Source organism: Eutrigla gurnardus (assembly GCF_963514095.1).
Source record: "Eutrigla gurnardus genome assembly, chromosome: 8".
Classification (NCBI taxonomy): domain Eukaryota; kingdom Metazoa; phylum Chordata; class Actinopteri; order Perciformes; family Triglidae; genus Eutrigla; species Eutrigla gurnardus.
In genome coordinates, this window is record NC_139922.1 from 17,798,478 (window position 1) to 17,821,930 (window position 23,453).

At 44.1% G+C, this 23,453-nt stretch overlaps 3 protein-coding genes across 4 annotated transcripts; all 3 read right to left on the minus strand.

Moving 5' to 3' along the window:
- Window positions 1-2,356: 2,356 nt before the first annotated feature.
- LOC311017778 (prestin-like) lies at window positions 2,357-11,190 on the minus strand. Its single transcript, XM_084016358.1, has 14 exons — window positions 11,037-11,190; window positions 10,811-10,950; window positions 10,249-10,359; window positions 9,882-10,030; window positions 9,136-9,300; window positions 8,794-8,946; window positions 8,385-8,467; window positions 7,720-7,867; window positions 7,196-7,309; window positions 5,200-5,217; window positions 4,642-4,731; window positions 4,232-4,399; window positions 3,290-3,344; window positions 2,357-2,836 (listed from the first exon to the last, which is right to left on the minus strand). The coding sequence occupies exons 1-14, from the start codon at window positions 11,138-11,140 to the stop codon at window positions 2,685-2,687; spliced, it is 1,650 nt and encodes a 549-aa protein (XP_083872484.1). The 5' UTR covers window positions 11,141-11,190; the 3' UTR covers window positions 2,357-2,684.
- Window positions 11,191-11,933: 743 nt separating this feature from the next.
- Window positions 11,934-16,308, minus strand: LOC311017330 (uncharacterized protein). The gene is made up of 4 exons (XM_084015581.1): window positions 15,955-16,308; window positions 15,388-15,479; window positions 14,456-14,797; window positions 11,934-13,276 (listed from the first exon to the last, which is right to left on the minus strand). The coding sequence occupies exons 2-4, from the start codon at window positions 15,440-15,442 to the stop codon at window positions 13,059-13,061; spliced, it is 615 nt and encodes a 204-aa protein (XP_083871707.1). The 5' UTR covers window positions 15,443-15,479; window positions 15,955-16,308; the 3' UTR covers window positions 11,934-13,058.
- A 1,320-nt stretch (window positions 16,309-17,628) lies between these two features.
- wdr6 (WD repeat domain 6) lies at window positions 17,629-23,324 on the minus strand. Of its 2 annotated transcripts, none has more exons than XM_084016083.1 (7): window positions 23,252-23,324; window positions 22,962-23,078; window positions 22,595-22,714; window positions 19,726-22,492; window positions 19,361-19,438; window positions 19,059-19,175; window positions 17,629-18,785 (listed from the first exon to the last, which is right to left on the minus strand). In XM_084016083.1, the coding sequence occupies exons 2-7, from the start codon at window positions 23,029-23,031 to the stop codon at window positions 17,777-17,779; spliced, it is 4,161 nt and encodes a 1,386-aa protein (XP_083872209.1). In that variant the 5' UTR covers window positions 23,032-23,078; window positions 23,252-23,324; the 3' UTR covers window positions 17,629-17,776. The 2 variants fall into 2 exon arrangements, with proteins under 2 accessions (XP_083872209.1, XP_083872210.1); XM_084016084.1 differs by having other exon boundaries at window positions 23,287-23,303.
- Between the last annotated feature and the right edge of the window lie 129 nt (window positions 23,325-23,453).

Below are 23,453 nucleotides of genomic sequence, written 5' to 3' on the forward strand. Positions count from 1 at the left end.
AAACATTCATTTATGATTTATGATGTAGCCTCCATACATTTTTTTTTGCTGGGAAAGAGGCAGGAAAAGGGCAGAGGGGGAGAAAAAAACTACCCTATTTTGCTTGGCCTTAAGCTTCACTTCTTTGGTACTTCTTTGGCAAACTAAAACGTGTAAATTAATCTGGATGTCTGTAGTGTAACCTTGGAATTTTCACTGAGACACAGAGACATTTTGTGGCCATGGATAATGTAAAACCCTTAACCTGAGCTTTGATTTGGTTCCTACCCCCGGGCCTTTAGGATGACACAGCATCCAGATGTCAGGGTCCAGACAAGATGAGGACATCCACAAGCAGTGACCCAAACGGCAGATGAAGCAGCTCCACTTCGTCAATGGAAAGATTCCTTCCTAAAAAGTGTGCAGAACAGATACCATAGTAGGATTTCTTCCCATTTTACTATTGTAAATTACTATTACTATAACTATAAAAAACATAACAGAACTAAATGTCTTTTTTAAGTTTTAACTTATTTTAAAAATAATAAAACGTTGACATTTTATACATGTTTGCAGCACATATAGCAAACCACACCACAGCTAGATCAGCAGCTAACATGTTGCACTTAGCATGTTACGGCTAGCCACGATAAACAGCTCATTACAATCAACCGCATGTACTTCACATCATACAAAGTGTTAAATTCTAGCTGGTTTTAACATATTTTACTAAATTAAATAACAGAGTCCTAATTTATTGCAAGGAAATATCCATGCTAAGTGGCTAAATGTATGTAACGTTAGCTAACTCACCAGGGTAATCCACTGAGCGTTAATTGGAAAGAAACCCCGGATGTACATCCTGATGCAAATTTCCCTCTCAACGGCCAGTTCAGCGGGTTTCTCTCACCGGCTGTCAGTTGTTTAAACCTCTCGCAAAACCTTTACGTTACATTACAAACTTCTTATTTAACTCTCAAGGCACACGTTAACCGAGCTTAGGGCACAGACACTTGAGGGGGTTGCCTGCTGGCCGGTAGGCTGTTGCTGGGCTTGCGAGGCGTTTAGGGGACATCAGTAAATTGGGGTTACAGAAAAGAGTTACAGTCGCAACGATAAAAAATCGTGAATGAGGTACAGTCTATGAAACTGTGAGATCAATTTGTACCTCCCAGCTCACTCGGCTCCACACACAAGCAGAGTGGCGCAGCGGAAGCGTGCTGGGCCCATAACCCAGAGGTCGATGGATCGAAACCATCCTCTGCTAGATGTATTTTTTTTCTACTGGCAGCTGTTCGGTCTCGTTCACTGTTTTTCTTTCTTCTAACTGGCACGTTGAATACGATGGACGTTGTTTCACTCATCAACTGAATGTGTAGAGCCAGCCCTATATATGTGTAGTATTGTAGTTCACATTATTAAGATGACAAAAAGAAAATTATAATGAGTGAGGCAGGGTAGAGGCAGAACAGCTCGAGGCTGGTGTCACAGAGTGTGACCTTGTTGTTCATGTTAACAGTTCCTGTACTTGTACTATGCTTACATGATATGATCATACACTGTCTAATGGATTTCCGGATTTCAAAGAAAACATCTTACTTTTCATATTTTCCTTTTTTTTTTTAATTGAGATGGTCACTGTTTGCTCCTCAGGAGACAAATGTGTCTTTTCAGTGAGGATCTATAAATGTGACCTTTGTGTTTATGGATAAACATATATAGATGACCTCTAAAATTCTTCACAGTGCTTTTTGTGTGCATGTTTTATCTGGTTTGAGGCCAGTCTGGGTTTGCCAGCCAGTGGAAAAAAAAACACCACGATGATATGCTTATCTAAACATGGCAGGATGTGAGCAGTTGACAATTCATCCCCCACTGACACTGACAGTATGAGGGTATCGCAATCCTCATTGCTGCTCCACTGTGTTGCATTTGTGTTGATGTTGTTGTGGGAAATATATATAACTCACATTGTGCATCATTTCACCCGATATTCTACATGTCTGCTAAATCATTTGGATTAATTTCCACAAATTGATGAACTGATTCGGGGACCTTTGAGGTCTCGAACAATTTAAAATGTAAGTTCCACCAGTGGTCATTTAACATGTATTGTAATTGTAAGAGAAAAAGCATGAACACCTGCCTACCTTGCGTGAGTTTTACTGGTATACTGTTGAAAAGTACAACAGTGTTTCTTATACATTTTAACATTTTAATAATATTTTTTGTTTTGTATGTAGAACACATGACACACTTATCTTTGTGTTTCTTTATTTGGGCATTAAAACATTATACAACAGACTACTGAACATACAAGTGTAACACTGAACATACAAAAGGCACAAGTCCCTTTAAGTAAAGGTGTCCTCCACTGATGGCACTCCAGTAACAGACAGTTTAAAAGTAGGATCAAAATCAATGAAGCAGAACCTCAGATATCGTCTATTTACTGTATTCCACGGGTTCTTCTTCCTTGACAAAACCCACTGCCTACATCACCCACAATGCCACTTGGCTGGCACAAGTCCGGTCAGAGATTTGGGTGTGTAATGCCACAACAGCTAATGTAGCCTCAAGCAGAGATGAGCAGGATACAGAGGTCAGGTAAGATCACGTTTAACTCACAACTCAAACTTGTGGTCTTCAGCCCCAAATCGACTCCGACTCGGGTGACATTTTTCTTTCTCTGTATATCTAATAAATTAACTTGGAAGTGAGGCAACATGTTCCTCCAGGGACCTGGGCAGATTGCCGAGCCAACGCTGGACCGCATGATGAACCGATGGGAAGAGACAGGACATGGGCAGGATGTCTGGTATACAACCCTGAGTCTGGAGCTGGTTTACGATTCCCTCTGTTGAGATATATCATGTTTTCATTTTAAAGTTTCAAGAATTAATTTCTTGCACACCACACATTAAGCTGTTTTACAATGAAGTGAACGGTTAGAGGAGACTGTTTGTTCCATTCAACCTGTCTGATCGCATGTGTTGGTTTGATGGTTTTAAGTATATAAATAACATTTACTGGAAGTTCAGAAAGGAAAAAAGTTTCAAGCAGAGCTACAGTATGGGAGGGGTGGTGTGAAACTGACCTCTGAAAACAACACCAGCCCAACACTAGACAAAGTCTGTGTGTGTGTGTGTGTGTGTGTGTGTGTGTGTGTGTGTGTGTGTGTGTGTGTGTGTGTGTGTGTGTGTGTGTGTGTGTGTGTGCGTGACTAAGTGAGTTAGTGAATGAGTGAAAGAGAGAGAGCCACAGAAGAGTCACTCTAAAGGAGATGTCTATGTAAATATGAAAAACTCACCTTGGCACGCTGCCAGAAAAACGCTGACACCCTGGACTTCAAGGCCTTTTACAACCTGGCAAAAACACAAACACACACACACACACACACACACACACACACATGAAAACCTTTTCTTCACACACACGTTCAAGCATGTGTTGACTCTGTGTGGCTGGTGGGTGAATCTTCATCTTTTATCATTAAGGTCAAAGAGGAGATAACGTCTATCAGTGCCGCCTGTAACTCGTCTATTGTCCAAAGCTGTGAGGTGTGTGTGTGAGTGGGTGTGATGAAGAGGGTGTGATGAAGAGGGTGTGTGGAAGGAGTCAATGTGAGGACAGCCAACCACTACCAGAGGTAAACTGGCATCCATTAAACCAACCTACACTGATGTGCAAACTTAACAGGTGCTAAATAACATAACAAGTACTGTACTTTATTATTTTTGTTTTGTTGTACAGATTATATTTAACATTACCAAAGAACATATTTTATATAGAACTTTAAATCTTCAGCATCTTCACGTGTACGACATCCAGCACACAAAGTAATAAACTTCTACATCCAATAAATAAACTGCTTCGCTGCTTTCCAGTGTCAAACGATACGTCGTCATTCGTAGCACATATCACAAAGAAAAGAAAACATACAGAAAAATGTAGGCACAATAAAATAACGGTAGGTTATTTTTTTTTTACTTTTTACATACGTAACTCTGATCTTGATTTGCTAGTAGAAAGGGTTTCTATCGCAGGTCTTTTCTAGGAAATGTGTTGCATGAGGATTATGTGTGTTAAATTCCTGGTATGAGAAACAAAAAGAGCATCATCTGCAGAAACTCTTGAGTAAATTCCAGGTAAAGACAGTTGCTTGACTGATGATCTTTGGGCAGTTTGGTGCACATTCACCACGCAGCAAAATACAGACTGAAAGAAGTTCACTCCAGTTCTCTTTGCTCACCTTGCAAAGTGCCTTGATGGCTACAGAGTCCATGAAGGTGACCGAGCTGAGATCCAGAACCAAGCAGTGAGTGTGTGTGGATGTCTGGGCCGAGGAGGAGGAGGAGGAGGAGGAGGAGAAAGATGTGTGGACTCCAGCTGGGCTCTCCATCTCACCACAACTCACTGTCTGGATGTGGTGTGGAAAAGTTAGCCATAGAAAATGTGTTAGAAACACACCTCATATACTGCCTAGCGTAGGTGTTTAATATTGCTAATGCTTGTTTCTCTCCATCCCCTCATTCATAGTCATTACATCCTCTGTGTGTGTGTGTGTGTGTGTGTGTGTGTGTGTGTGTGTGTGTGTGTGTGTGTGTGTGTGTGTGTGTGTGTGTGTGTGTGTGTGTGTGTGTGTGTGTGTGTGTTGTGCACCTGTCTGATCTGTGTGAAGACCATCTCAGAGTTGGCAAAGTAAATAGGACTGGAAAAGGAGAGTATAGTGACCCCTGGAACTCGCTTCACCTGTTAGACAAACACAGACAACAATGACCCACAACACATTGTGCAGAACCTCCGTTTTGGCAGAATATCACACCGTGGACAGAAGATCACTATTAACAGTGTGGTGCATTTACTAGCACAAACCCAGGAGGCATTTAGTGAATTTGGCAAAAATAAAAAAGGTTTTATGGCTGGAACATCCAATACACCAGATTGATAAACCTCTACTTCAGGGAAAACAGATATTCAGTTTAAAGTGGCAGTCTGTAACATTTTCATCTAATTGTCTTTTAAGTTACTATCTATCAAAGAGTGAGTTAGACAATTGTGATTGATCATGTCACCCACTAATGAAAGCGCTTGTTCTTGCTGCTTTGCCCAGAAATAGGATCTCCGTGTCTGTGGCGACATTCCCACGCAAAATTCAAAATTAGTGAGGCTTTTTCCGTCAGTCAGCAGCGGTTGGACTGCCCAGGTGGAGCTACTCACGGAAGTATGCTGCGTTTCATGGTAATCGAAAATCGGTAACTTCCAAGTGCTGAGTCAGGATCCCTCTAGTCTAAAGTGTTTGACCAGGTACATTTCATTACTGCTGACTCACAATGGAGGATCAACAGGCAGAGAAAGAAGACCATTCAACTTCCAGTCCCAAGAAAAAGAAACACAAAACTAATGGAAGTGAAGAAGGAAAGTCATCAGGAAGCAAAGTGACCGCGAACGAGGGAAAGCGGAGGCTCGCCTGCAGTTCCATCTACCGCCAAAGAGGCCGCTAGAAGCAACGTATCTCAAATCTTACTGACTGACACTTTAAAGATCCCATATTATACTGTTTTTCATCAATTTCACACAGCTGTCAGAGGTCCAACAACACTGTTTTCAATATGCATTGCCCCAAAACCATCCGTGGTCCTGAATTTCAGCTCAAGTTGCTCAAATGAGCCCTGCTGAGAACAGGCTGGTTCTGTGCTAATGAGCTCCGTCTGTCAACGCCTACTTGGAGAGTCACGGAGACAATGCCACTCACGCTAGTGGCAGCATGGCCAATGTTTACGTGGATGTATCGCAATGGCTCGTCTATGTGGCTCTGGTGAAGTTGCTGGGTCCCGTATGGTTGGGACAGATCCTTTTACGAGGGTCAGTGTCGAGGCAACGCCAGCTTTTGTACTGACCCTCGTTACTGAAGCAGTCCGATGTGAAGTGGTTAGCACACACAAGCTAAGACGAACCGTAGCCGCCACATTGTCATTAAAAATGAAACGCAAGAGAGCCACAACCGGTAAGTCGAGCTGCGCTCTCCCTGCTGTGTTTCAAAACGAGTTCGGCCTATGCAAATGGCTCCTTTTGTTACGTAACAACAGGAGCTGAATCTGAACAGCCCGTAGGAGTGCTGTTGTACCAGTGGGGGGGCTGCAGAGACCATGCAGGAGTCGCTTGTTTTCCTCATCCTGGGAGTTGGCAGTTTATAGGTGTAGAGACCAGAGAAAACATGTTTTTCATAATATGGGACCTTTAAGTTAAATTGTCTGGCTCTACAGTGTGGGACTAAAGACAATAAAAAAAGGAAGAATACACAGTACATAGAATGAATTCATGAGGGGGGACTTCTACAAAGAAAGCCAGCGCATGCACCACCACTAATGCCTGATAGATAATTGACAAAGCACACAGAGGGGAGCGGTGCAGCTCAGCAGCCAGCAGTGTAACAGATTGAGGAGACAATCAAGAGGAGGGAACTGAGAGCGAGAAGCTGACAGGAATCCACTGATGCTCAGAGCCCAAACAGATTGCCTTTGGTGAGTTTGGTGGTTCGATGTGTGACAGATGGTGGTTTTCAGCCAGGGATGTATTTTTAGTATTTTGTGATGGTTGTACCTTTTACAAAAGACTGACCTCGCCTGAGAATTTGGTGTGTTATCTGGCGTCAGTTTACATGTTGAGGACTATTTAATGGCCTGCTACATAAATACTTATTATAATATACATTTAAGATACAATTTCCAAATGCCTTTCCATCCTGTGGAAATAATCGAAATAGGAGTGTGTTTCATGTGCAGATATGACACAATCTAATGACATTTTAGATTTTACACAGCCTGCAATCAGCTTATCAGGGGTCATGTAAGGTCAGTGTGACTCATCTTCCTATCAGTAAAGCCTCATTAGGAGTCAGGCCTTGGCATGCAGAAGGCTGATTATGCTGTTATGAACAGTTACAATAATAAATCCACGCAGAGAAACATTGTGTTGTGGTTAAATAAGATACACAGACAGACATTGCAATCAATGTCCTATCAGTGCTTTACATGAAAAACGAGGACACCAGCTGGTGTTATGGAATAAGGTATGGACTGTAAGTTAGGGTAAAAGAACGTGATTTAAAAGTTATATAACAAACTTTATCAAAAAGATTAGGTACTAGCTGATAAGTGCAAAGACAAAGGAGGGGGGTTGGGTTTTTATGTAATTTTGGAATAGAATACAATGCCTGTGTTTTGACGCCGAGGCTATCCTGGACCATAGTGCGAGAGAAGGAGCAGCTGACAGCGAAGCACTGGAACATTCCTCCGATGGTGTTGCACAGACCCAGAGCCAGCAGGTCCTGGAGAGAGACAGAGGTCTATTTGAATAGCATGCATCGAGGCTGCAGCCCATCTCAGGGATACTGCTGAAGTCAGTTGCGTCTAGGCCCTGAAATGTTGAGGTGAGTGTAATCTTTCTAAATAGAATTTCTGCCCCCTGGTTGCATGCCAACCTGTCATGTTGCACTGTACATCCATGTCTGTCCAACAATTATTATTTTATTCTATTAGACATTTAAGTGCAAATTTCTTAATTAGCATATGAATTTCTGGAGTTATGGCCAAAAACCACCAGATTCTAGTCCAAGTGGACGTTTTTGGCTGTTTTTTGGGCGTTTTTTGCTTTTAACATGCAGACCCTACACAAAAGCTTGGTCTCTTTGTGGTCCCTGGCTGAAATACATGCGAGTTACAACTGCCATGAAAGTACCTGACTGGTGTCGATTTGGTAGCCGTGTTTTTGGGCGAACATGGAGCCCACGGCTGAGAGGAAACTGAAGCTGACCAGAGCCACAGACAGAGCTGGAAGGAAGAGCTCTCTGGCCTGAGAGAGAGAGGGGGGGACTGGGGGAGACAGGCTGGAGCAGAGGAGGAGGAAAATAAAAGAGATGGCAGCTTAATCATCTGAGTGAATTGTTTCTTCAGAGAAAATGAAACATACCGTAATAATAAAGAATTATGACCCCATGAATTACTATAATTCACAATAACACAATAAAGCCTACTGGCTTATTTTATATGATGAGAACACAAGTGTGAAGAATGGGAGGTTAGAAGTAGGTCAAAGTGTCAGAAAGATGAAGAGAAAAGAGGTATAGAGAATTATATGGATGAGGAATATTAACTAACAAGAATAATATTGGTTAGCGCATATACAGCTTATTAGTAAATATGTTAATTGCAAGTAGTAAGAAAATCAACCGTGCATCATATATTCTTTTTCATTTCAATGATCAGTGATTTGTTTAAGGTTTTGAATTGAGTTATTCCTTTAAACGCATTCCTACATCACACTCTATATGACTTGGAAAATATATCTTAAAAATAATCAATTGAATGACAAGGAAAAACAGATGATGACGGAGATTCACTGACCCACTGGGAATGTGTCCCACCACCTGGACACTGTGCTTTCCAACTAGATCCATCTGCGCTGACAGGACGGTGCCCAGGACAACCTGCGGGAGAAAAACAATGGACATGACATTTTCTGCACAGAATGTTTGGAAAACAATATCCTTCATCCAAATGTCAGATCAATCAGTGTTTATATGTTGCAATCAATGCAAATGGAAGTACACAAGCACACACATGATCATAATCAGATGAATTGTGGGTCCGCTCCATTGCATCGCTTGCTTCACTTGTGTGAAAAAAAAAAGAAAGCAAAAAATTGAGAAAAGTTCAGCTTTTTAGGTGCCGACGGATCTGTGACATCGCGTTATGCAAATGTGTGTGTGTTTGTTTGTGTGTGTGTGTGTGTGTGTGTGTGTGCATCCCCCACCAGTATAAGTTCCCATGGTATGGCGACAGGCAGCTTGTTCTTAAAGCACTGGTTCAGCACCTTGCCTCCGATGAGTATCACCATGGAAACCAGAGACACTGACAGCGCTCCCGGTGAAGCACTGGTCACTCCATGCAGAAGATCCCTCAAAGTCTGGAAGAGGACACACACACAGAACACTTAATTGTTGATGGTGAGATTTGGTGTAAACTGCTCCTATAGAGAGAGCGACGGCGACGTCAGAGATCATCACATAACAGCACTACGGGAGCTTGTGAGGCTAGTCTTGCCCGAGGGTACTTCTGCAGTGCTGATGCTTGCCGACACCGTGTGTCGACTGACCCAAGCTGAAGCCAGCAGCCCAGTGTGTCTCTGGACCGGTATCCCAGTCATCAGCGGCAGCTGCAGGATCATCACATGCACACCTGCCGCTGTGGTGAAGCCTCTGATGACAGGATCAGACAGCCAGCGACACACACCGCCTCCACGCAGCAGGTACAATACGAGCTGAGGACACACACACACACACACACACACACACACACACACACAGTTTTAGTTGAGTTTTTCTTCATGAATATCTGTGACGAATGCTGCTTCTTTGATTCTGAGGGATACAACATGACAATTAATGCTTTCCATCACTGAAAAAATGTTTTGCGATCAAACTCCACTTTAGCCAGTGAAAACATCTGGCTACATTTGAAGTGCATGGTTAGCATCTCCATAGAGCAGTTTTAAATTCACAGCAGCGTGGAAACCCAGTGAGCAAAAAAGGAAAAATCAGCAATCAGCAATACTATTGTACTCTCTTTTTCCTTACTTTTTTTTTTTTTTATACAATTAAAAGCTTTGGTGCAGATCATTTATTTTAATATCTCAAGTCGTGAGAGTTTCAGACAACATGGCAGGTTGGTGTTTGTACGAGTGGAGGTGAAGCAATTAAAACTAATTCAATACTGTGGATGTCTGCAGGGAAATTATTTTCGCCTACTTGTCTCCATAATGGGCTCAGAGGTCAGAGGTGAACATCAGCTTTACAGTGTGTGTGTGTGTGTGTGTGTGTGTGTGTGTGTGTGTGTGTGTACCTGTATGAGACCACAGAGGAAGGTGACTTGCATAGCCACATTCACTTTAGCTGCTTCCACATCAATGTGACTTTCTTCAGCAACATTGCTAAGCAACTTGGTGTTTGCCGTCACAGAGCCAATCATGATGGCCAGGATGGCAAAAGTACCTGTTACACATAAACAAGACACTGAATCTGTATACAGAACCCCTTAACCCTTACTCAAGAGGATCTGGTGATCACATCGACCTACACTGTGATTAAACTGCCACACTACATATTTTTCAGTAAGCGCTCATAAGCAAGGCACTGAAATTGTGGCAGACGGCAGTTTTCTAGATGTGATCAGATATTTGTCTTCCGGAACAATAAAGGTTGACAGTCACCGATGGAGAGGTGTTTGGAGGTGCCGAAGATGAAGTAGATGATCAGAGGATAGAGAGATGTGTAGAGACCGAAAGCTGAAGGAATTCCCACCAACATGGCGTTGGCCATACCTGAGAGAGAAGACGACCGGTGGAGGTTAGAAGTGTGCCTTGAATGGGCAGCTAGTGTGTATTACTAAATGCACGGAAAAAGCACTGTATCATTAAAATACAACTTTCTTGTCAGAGAGACCAAAACCCGTATTTTTTAAGGGTTTTTGGGGCTCTCTGCACTTTCTCTTTCTAACCAAGGTCCACAGTCACAGAAATACAGGAAGTGGGAAAATAAGGGGTAAATGAATACAAAGAAAGCTTCAACACAGTCTAATGCTTAGTGTAATAACACATTGTTCAAGTGTAGCTGGAGCCGCTGGGTTCTTCATCCAGAGATACACTTTCATATATAACTGCTTTCTCAACTTTCCCTTCTAGCCTGCGGTTACAATTGAATTGGCATGAAGTTGTTGACTTTGTAGTTATTAAAAAGGCTTAACGTGATTCTCAACTTGCGCGGCATCCTCACCCAGTGGCAGGTGCATGATCCCGACGGTGACTCCAGACACCAGGTCCCCAATGGCGTATTCTCTGATGGAGTAGCAAGGCAGCCATGACAGGATTGGAAAAATGCCCAGCAGGAAGCTCTTCAACCTGTGATTGGAAAACCTGCAGGAACACAAACAAACATGAACACACACACGCGCAGTTTAAGGCCAGAGTACACACAGAAAGGAGGGGGGAAAATGACTTACCAACATTGGGCCTTCACCCTCTCCAAAAAGGACAGGGACTTCTTTTCTCCCCGCTGCCCAAGGACATGGAGCTGTGCTTCGTCCAGGGCAACAGTGTCATACATGTTTTATGTCTTCTGCACTATTCTTTCATATGTGTATGACGTAACAAAGGAGTAGGAACTGTATCGATAATCAAAACGAATCAGTTGTGAGAAAAGAGCGGCTTACCACGAAGCTGCACGAGTACGAAGCGTTCACACGTGCGATCGCGCGCCATGTATGAGGATAAGACAAAACACATGCAGCTTCACAACCTCTCACACGTGAGTCAGGGAAGGTTGAGAACAGCCTTGAACTCTGCACATTACAGCGAGTTTACAGCCTCCTTTCTCCTCCCCTTCACCCCCATCCAGTTTGTCTGAATGCCTCCATTATCACAGCTCAGCTTTCAGGCACTCACGGTCTGAATGTGAGCGAGTGTGTGTGTGTGTGTGTGTGTGTGTGTGTGTGTGTGTGTGTGTGAAAGTGAGTGAGAAAGAGAGTAAATGAGAAAGAGAAAACATTTTTCTCTGTTTTTATGTACCTTAATGTTTTCCACTCTCCATTCCAACTGAATGTGAAATCAATTAAAAGACTTACATGGAAGAAGTGACAGACATGTGTAGAAAGATAGAAGTCAGGGACAAACAAAAGAGTGAAAAACAGTTTTTATTGTCCTTTTAATCTCACCACAATAACAAATTGGAATATCAAAGTATTAAAAAACATGAAAGACTTATACAAAGGGAATGCTGCAGAACCTCAGGTCATTAAAAGTAAAGAATGCCCTCTTTATCACCAGTATGCCCCTACATTTACTGATGTTACAGTATATCTTCAAAAAAAAAAAAGCTCACATTGCCCCAGGACAGCCAGTTATTTATTAACAGATTGCAGAGACAATGAAAATTGTCTACGGCACACCCTGCAGTAGCATGACAGCCCTGACCAAACACAAACGCCTTAACTAGATGCTCTTCCTGTCAGATCAGAAATCTGAGTGGCACACCTACTTCGTTACGGAACATGGAGTTCCAGAAAAACACTATGGCGTAAGGGACAAAAATGTCAATCAGAAGTCACTCAAACAATATGTCAGAGGTTGACCATCAAAAAGAGAAGAAGCTCACCAAATGATATGATAATAACCAGGTCAAATGTAGTTTCAGGTCTCATTTAATTCTCTTGCGAACACCTTTAAGACGAAATTAATCTAATCTAAAAAAACACTTCCATACACACTTTAGTTAATTCACATTTCAAAAGAAAAACATTTCATCAAAACAATGAATTACATGACTCATAACTCAGTTATATCAGTCTCTTAAAACGGTGTCAATTGTCAAAATGTCCCCAAAAGAAGTTACAGGTGTAACTCTTGGTTTTGTGTGAGTTTCACGTTGATGAGACTGGATGGTGTGTTAAAGAGAGAGGAGGATCAAGGCTGGGAAAAAGTGGACGTCCAACAGAGGGGTTAATATGGGACAGCTCTGTGTTCTTGAAGTGGGGAGATCAAAGAAGTTGTAATCCTCTTAGAGAACGAAGAGTATCTCCTGGTTTGGCATTTGAGAGATTTTTAAGAGGGCGGGATGCAGCAGTAGAAGCCAAGAAAGTGGAACTAATTCTGTAGTATCCAATAATATGATTGTCCAGGTAACGAGCATCTCCAATTAAACTTCATGGGAGCCAAAATGTAAGAATAATCAATCAAACTCACCCCTTACTGGCAACAGCCGTCATAGATTCCTGGTGCTGCTTCTGGGGTTCTTCACTCCACTAAAAGATTGTCGTTAGTTGTTATGGTGACGACACATTTCAGCGGGCCGTAAGTGTGTCAAACTCACTGGTTTTTACCAATAGACATGAAGCATTTAAATTCACCAATCACCAATTCCTCTCTCACCTATCTACATCACTCTTGATTTGATGATGTTATCTTATAAAATGTTGCACTAAACATGATATTCCTATGTCCTATGAACAAAAAATCTGTTAGACTCTTCAGTAGTGTATCTGTCTCAGAAGCAGCATGAGGTTTCTGATGCGTTCGGCACGGCAGCGAGGCGACTGGTGCTGCGGCAGCTCGAAGAAAGAGAAGGTGAAGCTCCGAGAGAAGCTGAGGTTGGTGACGGGACGTAGCGGCGGCAGCCGGGGAGGACAAGGCACCCGTCGCTGGGGCAACAACCTCCGCCTCGCCCGTAACCCTGTAGCCTCTCCACCTGCAGAGACACAGAGGGAACAACATTGACCAAGTGAAAGGAAATTGGTCACAAAACAAAGGACTGGACCCAGAATCATCAAAAGGCCTACTTTTTTTCTCAATTTCCGGATTAGACTTAATCTGAGGACTGAGAGGTCCAACAGAATGTGTTTGATATACACCTCCTCTGACATCTTATACCTTTATCATATTTCTTAATGTATTGATTTGGTGACTTCGCATATTAGACTTCTTTCTAACAGCACCTGTTTCATCTAAAACGAGGTGTAACCTCTCCATAGGGTCCGCCATATTAAGTTCCATGAACCCAAAGTCTCAACTCAAACAGTCCATTTAATCTGGTCAAAGCAGGAAGGTTTAATGTGTTAATAGTGACATTTAGTCAGCAACGGGTCACCATTAACGTCATTATTCACACCTGTGCCTTTCTTATTGTTTATTATATAACATGTCCAAAGTCGTCAATGAAACAACCCCAAAATTAGCTTTATGCTAACGTTATCGTAGCTAATGTCCGGTTTGTGTCATTACGTCATTACGTTGGGGACACGGTGAAAACGGTGTTCTGCTTGTTAGATGATTTTCATGTAAACCTGAACACACTTGGTCCTTGTTTCGGACATAACTGTGTTACGTCCCGACTGTTATTTTTTTTACGTCCCGACTTCCCTCTGCGTGTACGCGTTGTGTTTACGTCACAGCTCGGTGTAAACAATCGATCCCCGATGATCGATACTACTGATGCTACGTCTCGTTTCTGAAGATGGATTCTAGTATCGATATCAGTCTCAGTTTTCCTCTTCTAGTTGTTTCATTCAATATTGTCTGTTATTGTCGTAGAACTATTCTCTTTTCCACTGTATTCAGAGTGAGTTTATTGATGATAAATCACTATAGGACGCCCAGTAGTGATCTGTCTCTGTCGCCAGATTCATCACTAATTCAATATATATATAAGTATATATATTCTGATGGAAATGTGATCGCATACGTGAATAATACATCCCGAGTAAAGTAATATGTATATGCTTTATTTATATATACAGTCGCATTTTTGTGAATCTTTGACGAAACTGGCGACAGACGCAGACCACTTACTGCTGCTGCTGTCGGGTAAACACGACACGCGCCGGCGGAGGGAGACCAGTTAGTTGGGAAACCAGTTGGGACGTAACACCTGCACTGTGCTGGAGGACGGCACCAGGTGGAGATGGAGCCTCAGAGGTAAAACTGGAGCTGGAGACATCTTCGTCTTCACTGGTTCTCCCGCGATAAGGAGTGGACGGTGTGGGCTGAGGGGAGGGGGGAGTTGGTGGAGGCGGAGGCGGGGGGAGCGAGGCAAAGGAGGATTCGGGGAAAGCCAAGCCTCCCCAAGGTGTTATGGTGGTGTCCGAGACGAGGATGGAGGAAGGCCCCGGATGAGGGTGAGAGGAGGATGACGATGTCTGCTGCTGGCTGCGTTTTCGATGGTTAACCTGATGGGGGCGCTGGAGAGCCGAGGAGGCGACAGGTGGTTTGGCTGTTGGGAGAAAACGGGAGATTAGACAAAAATAAAAGGTAATAATAATAATAATACTTTTTTTTTTTACGGAAGAGCTGCTTCAGATGTGGAAAATATGATGAAATAATAATGTTTATATCAAATCAGAAAGTAATACTGGCCTGGAGCTTTTCATGAAGGCCTGTTGTACCAAAGTTATTAGTTATTAGGCAATCCCCTTCTCTAAAATAGTGCTGTAAAATATTAAATTAAAATGAGACGAACAAACTATTATAACAACATTATAATCTGAATATAATTATAGTAAAATGATAATTATGAGGAATGATGAATGATAATTAAATAGAAATGTGAAAACAAATGTCCATTTTGCTGTGGGACAGTTATAACCAATACTTCATATTTTAAGTGCTTAAGAAATTTGAGTTATGTAACATTTAACCGCCTATCTCTAGTATATGAATGTTTGAGTGGCTCAAAAACAGCACTTTGCACCTAATGCTTTTCAATAAAAAAAAAACTTAGGTATCTTCAAAATATTCCTGTGCAAACTCGATGCAGTGCAGTGTAATGCAAATGGTGCCAGGAGTGAGTCATGGGTGGATCACCTGTTGTTTTAGTCCCAGTCGAACCAATGAGAGGCAGCCGTTCATGTGACATCATCGATCCAGGAGCCTGAGTAAGGATGACTATTTCACACCTGAAATGCCCACACAAAAAGCACAAACAGTTACTACACACTGCAGCTCAAACATGCATTCATTTTACAAGGCAAATGTCAGTGTGGTTCTAGGTCAAAGTTTCGCTCATCCAACACATTTGCCATGACGGTTCCCTCGTCTCGAAGTCAATGGGCTTCTCCAATGGGCTTAATATTAGCTTAAGATATAGTAACGCCTTGTCCTACGATTCCCAATCAAGCTTTCATGTGTCTAAAGGTGGTTACTAACAGAAAGCTGAAGGAGACAACTAAACATCATCTAGCTTCACAGAGATCTTCATCATTAAAGCGGTGTCCATTTGTGAAGATGATGATGTCTTTGCTGCTGTGCTCTGTAAAAAAAAAACCTAGCATTTCAGACTTGAAGATGAAGGTTAAGTTAAAAGATGGTAAATAAGCACAGGGAATGGCACATCTTCAGAATGAGAAGCTGTGAGCGAGAGAGTGTGTATACCTCTTCGATGGACTCGTCACTCCTTCTGTACTCTGACAGCCGAACTTATTCCTCGTTCTCCTGGGTCATGAAAGCCAGCCTTGCAGATACATACTCACACTTTGCATACAGCGGTCGTCAGGAGCCTGCAGGGACCGTTTCCCTACCAGTCCTTCATCATGACCGACGCTGATGATTTCTCAAACTGGCTCTGAATCTCACTACGTTTCAAGACTGAATATAACTAATTAAAGACAAAGTCCTCCCTTTAAACATAAAGTGAATCCCAGACTCACATGCTCGCCCGTGAGAGCGTTTTCCTCTCTGTGTCTCATCTTACATCCCCTCACTCATCAGTCAGTCTTCTCTCCTCTCTGCCTGTCTGTCTTCCCCCCACTTTCTCTCCAGTGACCCAACAAATATCAGCAGCAACGCTCTCTTTCCGTCCCCCCCCCCCTCTTCGCCTTTACACTTTCACTCTCCCTCCTCTCTTTTCTCTCACCCCTTCATCCCCTTGTAAGTGATAGTGGTGGTTACACACTTGCGTCCTCTCCTTCTCTTTCTATCCCTTGGGGAAAAGATGAAGGGAGTCAGGGGTAACAAACATGGGAGCTTTCATCCTCCATCCCATATTTTCTCCTCTCCTCTCTTTCTCCACCGTCACTGATCATTTCTAGGGTGACATTAGGTTTCTGTCTCACTCTCTCCTTCCTTCTTCCTCTCCATTGTGAGGGCAGGGGGTGAGACGGGTGCTCGACAAAAGGCAATGTGAGACGAGGCTAAAATATTAAAATATTCATGGATACTTGCAGTCGGCCTGTTCGTGGGCTCTGACCCTAACGTTGCCCCCCCCCCCACACACACACACACAGATTGACAAAAGCCCATGCATACACACATCTCATTTAGCCACTGTCTTCAGCAACACACACAGATAAAGGTGCACACTTCATCTGATAGCTACATTTAAATTCCAAGCAGGTGATTGTGAATCAACACACTGTATGACATTTAACATGGCACAGGTGTACATGCTGCTAGCGTCTCACACTTCATCTAACACAGCTACATTTGCATATCAGGCAGACACTCACTCGCACACACACACACACCAAATATGCAAATAGTTGTGCACACAGTCCCATGTCAACCTGCCACTTAAGCAGTATTAGCATTTCATATCACAACACATTCTGCTTCGACGGCACATGAACACATTTGGTTTGGCCTTGTTATCACAGAAATGTGGTCCCAGGGCTCTCTGCAAGTACAGTTTTATTTCCTGGCTGGTCGGGACGCAACATGCTGTATTAAAAATAACTCCAGTCCCTTCAGCCATCTTTGTGCAGTGTTACACTCCTCCCTGAAGGAGGCCACAGATGGCCCAAACACATGGGACAGGATGGTTTTAATGTTCCCTTCAAATAGCCACGGAGATTAAGATTTGCTTTTGGTGCTTTGTTACATCTGGAAATATAGCGAGATTCACGATTCCACATTTAGAGGCTAGCAGAAATTAATGACTTTAGTTTCAGAGTTAAGAAAAACTTTAATACGTCTAAAGCTCCATGAGAGAAAACTGGTTTACATCCCTTCATAAAGGTTTGTTGTTTGTTGTATTCCTTTTGAAATATAATTTATATTTTTGTATTATATACTTTTATTAAATGCCTTCCATACCTGCAATGTAGCCTGTAAATAATGAGAAACCTGGAGAATAAACAAACTTTATTAAAAGTTATAATCTAAAATCAACGTAAAATTTATTTGAATGATGAATTAATGCACCATTGATAAAGGTATTGTTTGGACCATTGCTTTAGATTCCACACAGAAAGTCTTTTCAACTGTGATCCGTCTTCTCCTCCCTTCCTCCGGTCCACATCTCTGCCTCCATCTGTGTATGTGGGACTCGTAGAAGCTGGAACCCCTGACCGCAGACCAGCACCCATCCCGTCTTTCCTCTCTTCTCCTTGCTCTCACAGGAAGCCTTGGAACCTGTCTCAGTGTTTACCTGCCTCTCTGCCTTACCCACGCTGTCAGTCTCTGTTTGATTTCTAAATTCACCTCCCGCCTCATCGCTGCTTTGATAAACTGGGTCGCCCGTCTCTCTCACGGCTTCAACAGGTTCTCCATCCTCGGCCTCATCAGCTGTTTTCTTATCCTCATTGAACTGTGCTGCTGTCTTACTTATCGTTTTGAATCCTGTCTGTCTCTCTTTCCCTCTGCGGATTACAATCTCCTGCTCAGACTTAAACCTTGTTTTCCTATTTTTATCACCCTTCCCCTCCCACACTGCCAGTGCTGCAGCATCTGCTACATGGGAGCACAGTGCCGCGATGTGGCTGATACCGGTACTGCTAACCCTCCACAGGCAAACCCTCTGATCTGAAGAAGTGGAGACGACGAGGCCTGGACTCAGGAGATTCAGGGCAGTCAGAGGGGCAGCGTGGGCCAGTGTGATGTGGGACTGGGAGTGGAGATGAAGTTGAAAGTGGTTTGGGGCTTGGAACTGGGTTTGGGGAGAAATCAGGGGCTCAGACATCTGAGAAAACCCTCTGCTGCCCCCGGTCTTTTCATCCTCCGGGTACTGCACCTTGATCATAGACACTGTCAGCTGCCCATCATCCCCTCCGCTAGCAACAGTTACCAGGCAACCGCCCTCTTGTTGTGTCAGTTCCTTTGCCCAAACAGCCAATGAGTTGACGCCGCTCTGGTGGGCGTGAATGTCGAGGCAGGGGACTGCTGCAGTCGGAGCGTGGCTCGGAGTACCGGTCGACAAAGAAGAAACATCGGTCAAATCCCACACTGCAATTTTGCCATCTGTTGCAGCGCTGAACAGCAGCGTATACCTGACAGAGAGAGAGAGAGACAAATTAAAAGTGATTCTAAATTCTCTGAACTCTTAATATTGTATTCCTATATTTGATCTGACAGTCAATACTCTTTTCTAAAATGGGTTACATTAAAATGAGACACATTTCATTAAAAACACAAAAAAAAAAGTACTGGTCTGGTCCTGATTGGTTCTTATAAAACACGACTTGTAATAAAGGTGCCAACATTCACCCCATTCAGGTAAATTGAAAAACAAAACAATAAGACATGATCAAGCATCTGCTCACCTGTTGCCTCTTCCATCCTCCAGACTGCAGGTGGCAACACTGAGCACACAGCGCTTATGGTAAAACGTCTCCCACAACAAATGTATTTGATGCTTAACTTCACTGACTGAGAACAATCTGGAAAAGACAGTAATAGAGGTGAGTAGAAATCTGAGAGAACGAGGGCAGCGTTACATGACAAATAGTGTTAATAAAATGAAGAAGAAGAAGAAAATACACATGTGAACGCTTTCCTCCAACTCTTGAGAAAAGAGGTTTCAGATGTGTGGAAAACTTAAAATGTTTCTGTGATGGACGCCAACCTGAGAGCTCCATCGCTGCAGGCCAGAGCCAGAAGACCACAGTCCGTCTTCTCATCCACGACCACTACAGACATGTACCTGAAAACACAGACACAGCTGGTAAGGCAGGATCAGAAGTGGATTTCAAGGACAATAGCATTATTATTTAACGGAAAAACCACTGCATCGAGGAGGTTAAGCCTCTGTACATGAGGCAGCTGCCCTAACTACTGTGCCGCCCCTAATATATAGATATCTTGATGAAGAAAGGGAATAAAAACGAAACAAAGGAAGGAGAGCAAAAGCACTTCAAAATACAACACAATAAGAAGTCATAAAGTAAAATTCTATTTCTTTATGAATTAAATATGTGCAGAAAACCTTGCCTTGTTTCTGGGTCCATTTTCACCGTCTTGTGTCGGTCACGCCTCCTCTCCCACTGTTCGTCCAATCGGTGACTGGCCACCTGGATCACCTGGCAGGAGGGAGCCAGTCTGTGCCTGTCCCAGCCTATCAACAGCCGGTAACACTGCATCTGAGCTCTTCCACCGGCTGACACGAGCAGGGCAGAGAAAGACCGTGTCTGGTTTTCAGTTCCCCCGTCTGGACGTGTTACTGCAGTCACCGTCCGAACGCTTGAGATGTGGTCGGTAATAACTGAGAGAACTTTGATGCTGCCAGAGTTGGGATGTAGCGCCAGGACGGTTAAGCTAGTGTCCTCTCCTCCCGTCACCACTATCTCCCAATGGCCTTCCTCTCTCCCTGCCTCCTTTTCTTCATCTTCTTCATCTCCAGTCCTGTTCGTTTGAATCCCAATTCCCTGTATCGTCCCCAGCCTGCATACACACCCGATCCCCCTCCCATGGACACCCTCTCTCAGGCCCCAACATCCAGTCCTTCCTGCCTTCCCACCCCAGCTCGGTGCGACTCCAGGCGGTAGTGAAGCCAGGACAGCCCCCTGCTTAATGAAGACCAGAGCTCCATATCCACGCCAAACCCCTTTGTGGGATGGCCAGAGACTCCAAGAGCGATGCCCCCCACCACAAGGCACCGCTAACAGCCTCTCCTGCTTCACCGGGTCCCAAACCACAAAATGAACAGCATGAAAGCCAATGATGGCAAACCTGGCTTCTCTTCCCTTGTTCTCTGACTTTTCTTCTTCTCCTCTATAGATCCCCTCTTCTTTTATCTCCTCTGTAACCTCCAGCTTTTCTGTAAGAGTTAGTGTCTCTGTCTTGTAGTGGTTCTCATATTTCTCTCCGAGCTCCTCCTCATCTTCTGCGGGAATGCCAGACTCAAGAATCAGAATCCCCTCGAGCCACTCCATACCCTTGCAGGCCCGCTGGACTCTGAGAACCTCAAGCTGAAGCCCTCCTGCCTTCTTCACCCCATTTCTGATACTCTTTTCTTCAAGTTTTTCTGGTGGCGTTGGTTGCACTCTGAAGACCCTCACACAGCCGTCCCTGCCAGTGCTGTAGAGCAGTCCCTGGTATTCAGAAACTGAAGTTACACCCTGTTTTCCATGCAGTCCAAACAGGCAGCTCAACGGGTGGAGCATTAGGTCAACCACTTCCTCCACCCCTCCATCATCAGTTTGTTTCCTGCCTGTCAGAAACTCTTCATCCATCCTTTCGTCATCTCCCATCTTTACCTCCAGCTTTCCTGATTCCTGAAACAAAAGCAGGGACCCTCTCCGGTCCCCACACACCCACAGCAACCCCCGTGACATGGAGTGGAGGCGAACTGCGGCCGTCAGCCAGCGTTTGGCACAAGGGGGGAGGAGGAAAGGAGGAAGGGGATTTATTTTGAGAGCCAAGGAAGAGTTTTCACCCAATTCTACGTCTATACACCAGCGATGGACAAGTCCTTCAGCGCCTGATGCCAGTAAACACATGCTTTCTTTTGCCTCTTGCCAAATAAGACTATGGATCTTCCCTGATCCACCAGAGAGAAGAACCCCACACTGAGGGTGAGAGATGGGGAAGACCTGTATGGACCCGCTGAGGTTTCCCACAGCACACAGATTTACTTTAGCTGTGGAGTCTTTCATGTGTACAGTTACAGTTTCCATGATACAATAAGATTGAAACTCAGGAGTCCCTTGCCATACTATCTCCCACTGCCCAGCGGTGTATTGGTAAACTCGTCCTTGGTCAGTGCAAACCACAAACTTGTTCTGACTCCAACTTGCATTTTCCTCCTCGTCCCCTGCCATACAAATCACTTTAGGCAAGCCGTGACCTGGAAATTTCAGGTCAGTTAGCTTCTCTGTCACTGTTTCCTCCATTATCTCCTTCCTCTCCTCACACCCTTCCACCCTCCACAACCTCAGCCCTCCATCTGCCCCCCCTGTAGCCACCCATCTCTCTTCATCTCCTGTTCCCTCGCTGACTGCGAGTGCGCGAACCCCCCCTGCTCGGTGTCCCTTCAATGTCCGAACCACCTTGCCACCTCCAGCCCAGTCCCAGACTAAACAGGCCCCATCTTCACCAGCACTGAACGCTTTCCCTGGGGTGAGACGCACCGAGAATACCCTCGCCTGGTGTCCATAGAGGACCCTCAAACACGCCGGGTTCAAGTCCCCACATTTGCCCTCACAGCCCCCTAAAGCACCAACACCCCAAATCCTTACACTACGGTCATCAGAGGCTGAGGCCAGCCATCCTTTCTCCTGGAGGTAAGTGATGCTGAAGATGACCCCGCTGTGGCCCAGCAGACGTCTCTCAACTGGAGCTTTGTGCTCAGAATCACCACTTTTGTCTCCTCCTCCTCCTCCAGGCTTCCAGAGAACCAGTTGGTTGAAAACAGTCCCTCCTACTAAGATGGTATCTGCCCAGGATTCATGTACCAGAAGGAGGGCAGAGTACAGCAGACACCCCTCCAGACAGGAGCTCCGAACCAGTGTATTTCCTGTAATGATGTCCAGAAGAAGTGCACTATTGTGGGCTACAGCCACACAGAGTTGTGTGTGTTTGTCTCCAGAGAGCCAACGGGCATCCAGGGTCCAGTCCTGTAGCTCAGTGAGGGGACCCAGAGTCTCCAAGTGCAGACGCTCCCCATCCTGGAGATCCACATGGAGCCTCACCAGCCTCACAGCCTTGCCTCCAAACACTGCAAGGTCGTGGAACTTGGGCTCCGAAGTGGAACTCAGTTCTGAGGATTGACAGATGATATGTTTTTTTTGTGAATGTATGAGAACAAATTAATAGAAAAACATCATCTGTAAAAAATAATAAAACTAGAGTTATTATTAACCTTTTTTCGTCAGACTTCTCAGCCTTATCCCATGGATTCTGTGCTGCTGGAGCACACTCAGTGAGGCCCGGGCTTTGGGGAGAGGTTGGACACTGTACACCGTCAACACCGGACCCTCACCTGTCAGGAAAGGGTGACAGGAGATTTCATTATGCGTGTTGTTGATCCTTTAGCGTTCAGTAAGTGAAGTGACACACCCCTCATCATAAATATGTAAACACGTGACCACATTTAAACCTTTTCTACCTACGTATGTGTAGTAAGTTATAACAATGGATTCCAGTCGTGAAAATGTTTTTTTCAAAATCCTTATTTGTGCATCACTGGAAATATCACTTCTATTTAGACTTCCAACAGCGTTTCCTACCTGTCAGTAGAAAAGCATCGTGAAGGAACTCCAACGCTGTGATTGGAGCTACAAGGGCTGCTGTCTCCATCTCTTTGTGATTAATAACTTAAATTGAAGACACATAATCAATAGTGTCTGAAAGACGTCAACATGAGCCTTGCAGTTAGCAAAACAAGCTAACAACAAGAGCGCTCCAGTTTATTTGCTTGTATGCGAATTAGGAAAAGTAACTTTTCTACGTCAATACCAATGCCTCTTACAAAGAGGCTGAAACGCAACATAAATACGTTTCAAATCTACATTTATACCTCTTTATTTGCGTCCACACTCAGCAAACAAGTACCCATGTGTTCCGTCGTGACTTCCGCGTAGCGATTAAACCAATCAGGATATTCTACTGGCTTCCTGAATGCTGATTGGTTAGAAAATAGTTAGCCGTATTCGTATTGGAGACGACAAGACATGTGACCGACCACCGTTGCGCTCTGCTGCGTTTCGGTGTTTTATGGA